Consider the following 11,510-nt stretch of genomic DNA (forward strand, 5'->3'; position numbering starts at 1 on the left):
AGGTTCATTCACGAGCTCACATACTCCCTCCGTCCCAAAATTCTTGTCTTAAATTTGTCTAGATACAGATGTATCAACATTCTTGATACATCCGTATCTAGACAAATTCTTGATACATCCGTATCTAGACAAATTTAAGACAAGAATTTTGGGACGGAGGGAGTACAAAACAGAGACCAGACCTGCCATCGTCCCATCCCTTCCTGATATCTTTTTCTTCACCTGAGCTAATAGCAACAGTTGCCCATTTAAAATGTCATCATTCACAGCCAGGGAACAAGTAAAATTCATAGTAAGGTCGTAATTACTTGTTGCTCAAATGAATGTATCTAGCACTTGAGCGACAAGTAATTTCGGACGGAGGAAGTACGTAACCATCAACCTCATATTCAATATCCACATCCTCTCCAGAGTTTATACTCAGCTGAAGACAGTTACTTGTCCGATCCGTATTAGTTGCCGCTCAAATGCACACCAAGACAAGAAACAAGAGGCGCCATGGTTACTTTAAACTCGGCTGAAAACAATTACGTACGTAAATTAGTGGAGTGCGTGTTATCTTGTTTGCACCCCCAGACAAGAATGAAGGGACAGCTTGATTTTTTTGGCATATGCCATTCAGATTTAGTGCAGAGCTTTTTAAAAATAAACTGGCATGATAAAGAATGTGCAGACAATACTTTCAACCAATTAAAAAGTGCAATAACAGCGTCAGATGAATGCACCAACTAAATTCACTTTAGGAAACTGATAGTTATCTCTCTGGAAACGAAAACGTGTTCTCCAATAAGCAATACCCCATCAAACCAAGGACAAAAAGAAAACATTGGACTTCAGAAAGTTATAGGACGTAGCCATGAATTAGAATTACAACAGACTCCGTACCTCATCATCACTGCCTGCTGTCAAGTCATACAATGCTTTCCCACATGGAGGGTTCGCGGAACTCTTCTCAACATCCTCGTGGGATCCAGATCCAAAACTTTCAACCCCACGCCCCGCGAGGCCAAAATTCCAACAAACTTCCAAGTTAAGACTAGCTAGGACAGGATGTTGAGGAGCCCGGTTGCAATTGCCTAGTTGTCTCTGCCACTTCTTTCCTACTGTACTTACATCCTGATCACCACCGCGCTGAAGATGCACAATTCATGAAAAATTCACTGTTTCTTTCTGGAACACTAGACTTAAGATATATACACTGCCATTTTTATTGCATATCGTCTCTGCAGTACAATGTTAGACAACCCTTTGTTCATCTGAAACTGATGGGAGTTACAACTGTATATACACAGGATATGCTGCAGGCCACATGAATCATGTTTCCTTCATGTGCTTCCTCTTGTGGTTATATCACATGAGTGCTATTTTGTGATGCTCGTGGTCTGAATATCTGATATGTGCAGTTTTAGCCATTTGCAATGCGAGAAGGGTAGTGGGAAAGTAGGAACTATGCATGTCTTTTTTATTTTACCCTGCTTCCTTATTATTTGATCGCTCTACAGAACTATGCATATGCTTTTTCGACAATGGTTTTAACTGGTTCTTCAGTCAATGAAGATGACAGAAGTATACAACATGCTTGAGTAACAGATGGGGTCCAATCCAGAACCACACCTACGAGCATCTATGGACAATCTACCGAGGCATCTAAAATGTCGACAAAACACCCTTAATCAGAGAGTATCTGTCCCAACCACAGAAACTCGATGTACAATTCCAAAAATGGAGTGCAGCCTACGCCCTTGTTTCCATGACATAAATCAAGCTGAATCCACAACAGGGACCTTAGATACAGTGTAGGATGCCATCGTGAAAGTGCCACCAACCCTCACAGAACTTTCAGCAGTCTCTGAGGGGGAGGAGATCAGATGGACAAGAATTGCCTTGACCTTCTATAACACAACGAACCTGGTCAGTTTCAGAATCCACTAGTCACCATATAACTCATTCTGATCCTCCATGACCGCAATTGGCATACCCACAGTAGCGGCAGAACCATCATAATGAAGTGCTTCCTTGGATAAAGGTAAATTTCATTATGCTCGCTCAATGTAATCCCAAACCATCGCCACATTATACCAGCCAAGCATATGGCCAATAAACACCAGATTTATTTTGCAGTAGGAGCAAAATAGAACAGTGGCCCCAAACCTGCAACCAGAAGACATTGTCGCTGAGATGAATAATTTCCATATAATATGGTGCACAAATGACAACTAGACTCTTCGTCTTGATGATATTTGTGGGCGAAAAGGTGCAAAATTACAGAAGTCACATAATCATAAGAATACAAATACTAACGATCTACAGTAAATGGTGATGTGAAAGAAATGATACCTCAGGATTGCTCAGAATAGATCAGCACAAACCAGATCTTTACAGAAATCTCGGTCATTTTCTCATTGGTAATTCTGAGAACTAGATGCATCAGAGGGAAGTATCAATATCGCTTTGTGAAGTAATGCACTGAAGCCTGACCTCCAATAGTCTCAAGACACTTTGTGCATTCTTGGCAAAATGGACAAGTGGTATCATATGATATGACCATTGAACCTGTGATTCAAGCATAATCATCTTCTATCAACTTCATCCATGGGCCAACTTCATTAACAAGCCCCTGAGAATGTAAATAACAGACCAATTTCCTGACAGGTTGAAGGCTAGCAGAAGTGGAAAGAGAAGCCACGAGTTCATTCATTATATTCTGAAAAGCAGAGCTGCAGTAGCGTCTAATCCACTTTATGTGTTCAGAAGCCATTTCAATTTCCTCAACATCTGTTAGGCACTTCAACAGAATAACATGTGAATTCGAGCTCTCAATATTGGATGGAAGACTTGACATAACACCCAATGCTGTTTTGAAGCCACCTGAAAAAATTCCAAGGATTACATTTACAAGGAGACAACAGAAAAAGTAAAGCAGCAATAATACCTAATAACGAGGACAGGAATACCTTGTTTACAGAGTGCAATGATAAACACAGTTAACACTGAACTAGCTAGTTTAGGATCCTGCGCTACAGATTTGTTGAAGATTTCCTCAGCCTGTTCATATTTGTTTTCTTGGCACAACATAGTAATGACTGATGTGTATGTTGTACTATCTGGGGTCACTCCTTTCTGGACCATGTGATCAAACAGCTGTTGGACTTGTTCACTTTCACCAATTTCTGCAAATTTTGTTATAAGTATATTGTAGGTCTGCAGATTTGGACTAGACCCACTGGTGAACATCTCATCCCACAACTTCTTAGCAGGCCTAAGGAGGTCATTTCTGCAGAGTGCTACCATGAGAGAATTGTATGATGAAATGCCAGGATCGAGCCTCTTCCTTTTTATCTCCTTTATCACATCATATGCCTCTCTGACCTTCCCTGCCTTGCCCAAGAATGACACCACCAAATGATACTCCCTCTCACTCGTGCAATAGCCCTTATCCAAAAGCACTCTAAACATTTCCCACATCTCATTGCCCTTGCCATTCTTGCAAAGGCTCTCGCAAAGTTGTACGAGCATCTGTATACTTGGCAATCTCTCCTTCCCTATCATGAACTTGCAGAACATAATGGCAGCATCAGCATCAACCTCGGACACCGAACACACCAAGAGATTCAACACGTCGTCATCAATTGGGAAATCGCCTAATACAATCGCCTCGGCCATCTCCTTCGCGTCAGAAATCTGCCTGCCAGACACCAGCGCAAGCAAAACCTCTCTGTAGTCCACCTTCCTTGGTGCAACACCGAGCTTCCTCTTCTGCTTCAAGATCCTCCCTTCCTCCTCTGCCCTTTCAGCTAACCTGAACCCCTCGGACACAATCCTGTACGCCACAAAATCCGGCTTCCATCCACGTAACCTCATATCCTCCAAAGCCCGCCAAGCATCCTCTATCCTGCGCTCCCGACACAGACCGTCGGCAACCATCGCCGCGACAACAGACTTGTTGATCAAGCCCTCCCGATGATGCACCGCGTTCACCAGCCGCAGGACCTCGTCCAGCCCGTCCCTCCTGCCCACACTCTTCGCGAACACCCCGAAGCCGACGGTGTCCAGCTCGGCGCCGCTGGACAGCATTCTGCCGAACACCTTGCGCGCGGCGGCGAGTGACCCGGACGACGCGAGGGCGGCGAGCAGGGAGTTGCCGAGCGGAGCGGGCGGCGCGGCGGAGTCCGGGAGGAGGCTGAAGTGCGCGAGCGCGTCGGGGAGGCGGCCGTGGCGGAGGAGCGCGGAGGCCGCCAGCGCGCGGGTGGCCGGGAGGAGCGGCAGCCGCGCGGCGCGGGCGCGGGAGAGCGCGGCGAGGAGGGACGGGAGCGTGGCCGGGTGGCCCGCGCGGGAGGGCGCCGCGAGCGCCGCGAGGTGCGCGTGGAAGGCCTCCGGGGTCGAGGTGGGCGGCGGGTAGGCCCGGCTGGAGATGGCGCGCGCGGCGGCGAGGCGGTGGAGGAGGAGCTGGCGCGGGGCGGACCACGGTGGGGCCATGCCGGCAGAGACGGCCGGGTGGCGCGAACCGCGCGGGTGCCTCACGGATCCACATTAAACGACCGAAGGCGTAGAATGAAGAACACTTTCATTGTTCAGAGGCGTAATTTAGGAATACGTAACCCGCCTCTCGCCGGTCGCCGCTTGCCAGTCACACACTCGCTCCGCCCTGCGGCCGCAGCGAGATCTCCTCTGCCGCGAGAGCTTCTTCTTCCTCCCCACTCTTCCGCTAAATCCTCCAAAACCTCTCCATCCCTTTCCCGCGAGGCCCAAAAATTTCAAAAATCCTCGGCGCAAACCCTAGCGCCCGCACCTCCCTGCGTCGCCGCCGCGGAGCCGGAGCTCCCCGCCTGCACCCGCCGCCGGCCATGGAGGCGGTGGTCGTCGACGCGGGGTCCAAGCTGCTGAAGGCCGGCATCGCGCTGCCCGACCAGGCCCCGGGGCTGGTGAGTCGCCAGATCTCCTCTGCTCCCCGTCGATTCGCTCGAGATTTCGCGGGAGCCCCCTGTTCGATGCGCGCGTGTGTGGTCAGGTGATGCCCTCCAAGATGAAGACGGAGGTGGAGGAGAACGAGGTGGCCGACGGCGCGGCAGCGGTGGTGGAGGAGGTGGTGCATCCGGTGGTGCGCGGTTTCGTCAAGGACTGGGACGCCATGGAGGACCTGCTCACCTACGTCCTCTACAGGAACATCGGCTGGGAGATGGGGGACGAGGGCCAGATCCTCTTCACCGAGCCACTCTTCACGCCCAAGGTGCTACTACTGCACTCCCTGCTTGACTTCAGGCTCGTTTAAATGTGTTCGTGCCTAATAGACTTGTTGCAATTTAACACAATACTGGACCAGGTAAAAGTTCAGGGTTTGCTATTACGTACTAGGTTTCAGGATTAATTGGGTCTGAGTTATGTGGTCTTGGGTGTTGGCACACCAACTTAACCCGCATGTTGGCTTATGTGATTCCGCACTTCTACCAGCCTAAAATGACATTAGCTCTTCCTTTTGTGGATGGGCTCAATTCCACTGGACTATAGGTCCATGTGATATACATTCCAAACAAAACAGTCCACATTTAACAACTGAGCTCTTGGAAAAGTCCGCTTCTTCAATAAAATCATCTGCTACATCCTCAAGTGGTTTCACATGTGTTTCTTGACCACGTGGATGCCCCCCCATCAAACACTTCAGTTCATGTTGATTTGATGGAAAGGTTTGGTTTAGAACCACATTAAGCTCTCACTGGTCGTCCAATGCCATAATTCTCCTTATGCCATCTCTCTACCGATTTATTTGATTATGTGTAAAGTTCTTTTGTTATTTGGTAGTGCGTTTGTGTAGTGGTTTACACACATTACACAATTGGGCATGGTTAGTTTTCTCTTATCCGAGTAGAGATGATGGACTCCCAAAAAGGTTACTGTGAGCCACATATCCATTTTGTGCTTTTTAGTTCAAAATCTTTGTGCTATTTTGGTTAACTTTTGAATCTTACTACATAATTCTAGCTTTGGGTTTTGATGTGCATTTTAAATTCTACTGTATGTTATGTTTGTGGCCAACCTTGCCATAATTTTTTTTTATCAAAATGGCCACTGCAAGTTCAGTAAAGTTACCCATGGAACCTGAGTCTTTAACAGGTGGGCCAAGAAACTAAGAAAAGGGTAGTGAGTCACATTCTGATTTGCGGCAATGAAGCAAACTCATACCTAAACAACTGTTTCGTGACTAGAGTTAGGCATGGCATGGTTAGGTATCAAACAGGACACCCCCCTGGGCTAGAGTTTGAACAGGTTATCTGCAGCTGTATCACTTGGAAATTACCAACATATGGTGCCCAGTAGTCTTCCTGGTACATTGCTTTCCATATATTGATATCATTGGAATTGAATGAAGTTCTAACAGTGGCAGATATTGCATGATGTAGCACTCAAACTATAGTCTGAAGGCTAGCACGCACCATTCCTCGCTATGAGATAAGGCCGAAAGAAGAAAAGACTCGGGCCATAGTAATACCTACCCCTTTTTCCTCAATCGTTAAGGTCGTGGATTTGTTTCGATTTTGGTCTTACGGTCTTCATACATTTTTAAGGGCCAGCTTTTGGTTGTTGTGCTGTGCTATATAATCCACTTATTTGTGGAAGTCTTTACCAGTTCCACTTCTTCTATAAAAAGGGAATGCTCTCAAATGGTTAGTAAAAAGCAGAAAATGCATATGCTTTTTCAAAAGCATTTGCAATGCCACTTAAATAAGTTTTCATGATTCTCAATCTGTAATACAATCTCTCTCTTGCTTGTTTGCTAAGCCTTTTCCATTTGACATTATCCATATTTTAGTGCAGCTAATCAATTGGTTTTACCAATCGTGTTGGTCTTGCATTTGGTTCTAATTCTCCAATTATGTCATGTTCTCTGCAGGCTCTCCGGGAGCAATTAGTGCAACTTATGTTCGAAAAATTCAACGTATCAGGATTTTATGATTCTGAACAGGCTGTATTGTCCCTTTATGCTGTTGGTCGCATTTCGGGTTGTACGGTTGACATTGGACATGGGAAAATAGGTAATATCACCAAATCCAGCTGTATCTTGAACTTGAATTGCGACACTGTTGATTCCATATGTGGCCTTTGTGTAATGTCTGTATCATATGGTATTTGTTCCGAAGCTATTGACTTTATGTTTCCTTGGTTTGGTGATTTTACGTTTAATACTTCTTTCAGTATCTTTTATTTACTCACTCTAGAATAACCTTGGTGAAAACTAGCACATTTCGAAGGCTTGCAGGGAAAATATGCATTCCCTTTTGAGCTCAAATTTGTGCAACACAATTGTCACCCAGTGATTGATGATCTTTAAGCACATTGCAAGAACATCATACAGGGATGACAGAAATTCTTCTAAATGGTAGCAATGATGCTTATGTTAACCCTCTCCAGTCAGTAATATAGTATACACACCATCATTTGTATTTCAAATGTTTCTGTCTTCTCTTGTCTTCTGGTATGTGTAATTTGTACATGTTGTGTCGCATTTCCTTCATCCGAAGATCATTTCTCTCTGCAGCTTTATTTTTTTAAGTAATCCTTGTTTATTCGAATGGTTTATTCATCTTCTTCTGTACTTTTAACCCAAATAGGGTTCCTCCCTCTTGATCACAAGGTGTGGAGGGAATGTAACATTTTTTGTGTGTGCTTTGTCATCAGTAATATATTTTTTTGTATTAACACAAGAAATCAATACATATTGTTCATGGGCTTGTGAAGGAATACTAGGAGTCTGAATCCGGGAACAAATTCTATTTATAGTTTATTTGTTCAGTAGTTCAGATGTAAGTCGTAATTGTGCTTCGCAACTGCTTTATATTTGTATTACTTCACAATTTGCATTGTGGTGGCTTTTCTTCCCCAGGAGTTTTTTTTTACTATTTTTGGATATGTTAATAAGTTGGGGGTACTTGGCTACCCCTTTGTCACAATCAGAACATAAATATTTGAGTTGGACTAGTATAGATTCTTTCAGTTAACTAGATTCTGCAGCACGATACAGTAAAACCAAGCCTAACTAGATTCTGCAGCACGATGCAGCAATACCAAGCGAGCCACTGTACAGATATATTAAGACCAGTCCTTAAAGAGAAAGTTGTTCAGCATTGGTTGTCCACTGTGTGCTTACTAAATTACATGGGACAAATTTTGACAAGTGCCCTTCTTTTGTATTGGCTGTCCAGATATTGCTCCAGTTTGTGAAGGTGCTGTTCAGCACGTAGCGTCGAAGAGATTTGAGATTGGAGGAATTGACTTGACAAACCTATTTGCACAAGAACTAAAGAAGTCCAACCCATCAGTAAACATTGATATTTCTGACGTTGAGAGGCTGAAAGAGCAGTATGCATGCTGCACAGAAGATCAGTCAGCCTTTGAAGCTATAGCAAGTACATGCCAGCCAGAAACTCACACTCTTCCAGATGGACAGGTTCGTTATTAATTATGTTACACTGCTTTGGTGTAAATGCTCGGTCAAACATCCACCTGTTCATTTACATGTATAGAGAGCACTTAGCGTGCAATTTTTCTCATTATAAAATGCATGATAATTATGTGAATTATCATCCTTAGGTTGATCAAATGCTTTGATGTTTATTTATCACCCTGAATGTATAGAATAGCTGTTCACTAAACACTTTTTCCTCCAGGTTATAACAATTGAAAAAGAGCGCTATATAGTTGGCGAAGCTTTGTTTCAACCAAGCATCTTGGGCTTAGAAGATTATGGCATTGTCCACCAGCTAATTACTAGTGTTTCAAACGTCGCATCAGAGTACCAAAAGCAACTGCTGGAGAACACTATGTTATGTGGTGGCACTGTATCTATGACTGGTTAGTTATTGCTCTCCTCTGCAAGATGCCTTTTCCTTGGTTAAAACTCTTGGGGTTTCTATCTTATATTCTACATGGAAAATGCATGCCAACTACTATTAGCTATAAATACTAGTAACCTGCTAGGCTTACTGTTTATGGATGATAATATATGCTTCCCTGTGGCACACGGCATCATTAAAAAAAACTACATTCTGCATGACACAATTATGAAAAGTAGATGCTGTATGAATTGATTGTCTGAATGCTAGTGGTGTATGACCTATGCAGCAACGGTCTAGTTTGTTTCTATCCATGTCCCAGAACTGAGGAAACAGGGCCAGTTTGGAAGTTCTCTCATTTGAGTACCCGTGGTGTTGGGACCTGGGGATTTCATTTTGTTGGAAAGAAATCAGAATCTTATGTAGGACTCAGGAATATCTTGTACTCCTGTTAGTGTCCGTGTGGATATGCAGATAACACAATCAACATTATGCTGAAACGTGTGGTGGAGCATTTTGGAAGAGCTGTGGCTAGTAATGCTGGTTATAGCCATTGTTTTTAAGAGCAAGCACAATAATGGGCTTATAGCCCGCTTACATGGCATTTTTGCCTATATGAAGGAGAGAGACATGAAAAAATAATGGGAGCGGGCTCATGCAAGAGCCTAGCTATATGCGTACTCCTAGTCAAATGCAATAAATGTGAAGAAAGAGAGAGAGAAGGTGGAAAAAAAAATGTAGTACTCTTATAGCCTACCTTATAGCTAACCTTGTTGTATGAGTGACTATAAGTGATGACTACATATGACATGGCAACATCATATAGCCAACAGTTGGCTATACTATGAACCGTGCTCTAAGGTGTCCTGCCTTGGACGCTTAGGCAGCAAGGCGCCTAGGCAGCGCCTTCGAGTTTTTCCCGCGTTAGGCGCTTAGTCGTCGCTTAGGCTTCAAGGCAGTGGGTTGTCGCCTTAGGATGCCTTACCGACATCAATAAGCAGGTATCGTATTTCAGCAGTTCAGATGATCATTACTCGCAGGCTTCTTCAAACAAGCTTCGTTTAATGGCACGGCTGGTGCCTTGCATTTTTTTTTTTCATTGCTTCCTTGCTTATGCTCATGTTGATAATGACCAAAGTTCATAGTGGATAACTAACCCTTTTTTTTCACTGTTCCCAAAGGTTTCGAGGACAGGTTTCAGAGAGAAGCGAATCTGTCTGCCTCCGCGATCCGCCCAACTCTTGTGAAGGTAAACCCCCTAAACTGGTGCGCTCTTGCTCCCGGCATTCCCAGTTACTAACCCAAACCTGCATTCCTCCGTCCAGGCCCCGGAGTACATGCCGGAGGACCTGGCGCGGCACTCGGCGTGGCTGGGCGGCGCGATCCTGGCCAAGGTGGTCTTCCCCCAGAACCAGCACGTGACCAAGGGCGACTACGACGAGACTGGCCCGTCCATCGTCCACAAGAAGTGCTTCTGAGCGACCGAGAACCAGCCCTTTACTCGAGTCACAGGATGGATGACACACCGTGCGCGTACGTGTTGGCAACTGATAAATGATGCGTGTAGGGGCCAGCGGCACTGGTACTGGACTGGTGTGGTGCCCTTCCTCCTCTGATGCTGGGCGCCTCTGAGAGCCATTCATGGCCTCTGGCTCTGCTTCTGGTTTGGATGTGTCGTTGTTGCTAGCTTGGCGAGCTAGATGATAAGTAGCTAGCTATTCAGATTGCCGTCTATCTTCTTTTTATTAGGAGTGCTAGCCCATTGTACCTGTGTCGTACCATTGCAAATTTGTTCGCGGGAGTGCATCGCGTTGCTCTCTCTCGCTCACGCTGCGTTGTGCTGTTTTAGCCCGTTCGACGAAGCCTACGGAAATGTTACCAACGTTCTCTGTGTCGCAGTAGTATGGGCCCAGCCTCCATTCTCTCCGTGGTGCAGAAGTTGGTGGAAATTGATGTCGACGACCGATCCACATACACAGATACACGCCGTCCGGTCAAGTCTTTGCGTCGTTGTACGAGTTCTGGTAGGAATTGATGATCTACATACGTACCGTCCGGCCCCCGGACATCCCGTGCCATCTCCAAGCTCTAGTTAATGGTTCCCACAGTGCCCTGCTCAGGCAGGCCCTTCCTGCGACATCCATCCAACGGGAAGCCGCCAAGCTCCCTCCACAGTGCGTGCCCAGCAGGATCTTGGTCGAGACGAGAGGGTTGCGTTGCGTTGCATGCGCCAACAGTGGGGTGCCCGATCTGCGCCCAACAAAGGCTGCCCGCGGTCGTCTAAACCGAATAATTGGCTTTCAGGTTGTATAATGCGCTTGCGGGTTATTAGGGCCCGTGTGCGTGAGGTGTGTGTGGCCAATGGAGGTTGTCCATCTTGTCTCTGGTGGTGGTGGGAGCCGCATGCTTATATATTATTAGGAGAGGGAGACGGCTAAGAATGCCCGTCATGTGGGTTTCGCCCTGTCAAGCAGACCCGTCTTAGTCCTTGTCGGGCTAAGTAACAGGACGGCGCTGCTGCCAGCATACATTACACGATGAGTCTTTGCTAACAAACACTTGATACGACGGACACACACTTACACAGCACCACAGTGGCATGATTAGCATCTACTTCCTCCTCCGTCCCAAAATAAGTGTCGCCGTTCCTCTAGACAAAACTGGAGTGAGCTCGTGGAGTTTAGA

The 11,510-nt window shown here is 45.8% G+C and overlaps 2 protein-coding genes across 2 annotated transcripts; one reads left to right on the forward strand and one right to left on the reverse strand.

The window, feature by feature from the left end:
* Positions 1-1,676: 1,676 nt before the first annotated feature.
* Positions 1,677-4,508, reverse strand: LOC123105285 (pentatricopeptide repeat-containing protein At5g14080). The gene is made up of 3 exons (XM_044527324.1): positions 2,955-4,508; positions 2,338-2,868; positions 1,677-2,151 (listed from the first exon to the last, which is right to left on the reverse strand). Exons 1-2 carry the CDS (start codon positions 4,474-4,476, stop codon positions 2,561-2,563), a joined length of 1,830 nt encoding a protein of 609 aa, XP_044383259.1. The 5' UTR covers positions 4,477-4,508; the 3' UTR covers positions 1,677-2,151; positions 2,338-2,560.
* A 104-nt stretch (positions 4,509-4,612) lies between these two features.
* Positions 4,613-10,653, forward strand: LOC123105287 (actin-related protein 7). The gene is made up of 7 exons (XM_044527325.1): positions 4,613-4,922; positions 5,009-5,227; positions 6,887-7,028; positions 8,196-8,440; positions 8,661-8,844; positions 10,007-10,074; positions 10,151-10,653. The coding sequence occupies exons 1-7, from the start codon at positions 4,845-4,847 to the stop codon at positions 10,301-10,303; spliced, it is 1,089 nt and encodes a 362-aa protein (XP_044383260.1). The 5' UTR covers positions 4,613-4,844; the 3' UTR covers positions 10,304-10,653.
* Positions 10,654-11,510: the final 857 nt, after the last annotated feature.

This window comes from Triticum aestivum, chromosome 5A (genome assembly GCF_018294505.1).
Source record: "Triticum aestivum cultivar Chinese Spring chromosome 5A, IWGSC CS RefSeq v2.1, whole genome shotgun sequence".
NCBI lineage: Eukaryota > Viridiplantae > Streptophyta > Magnoliopsida > Poales > Poaceae > Triticum > Triticum aestivum.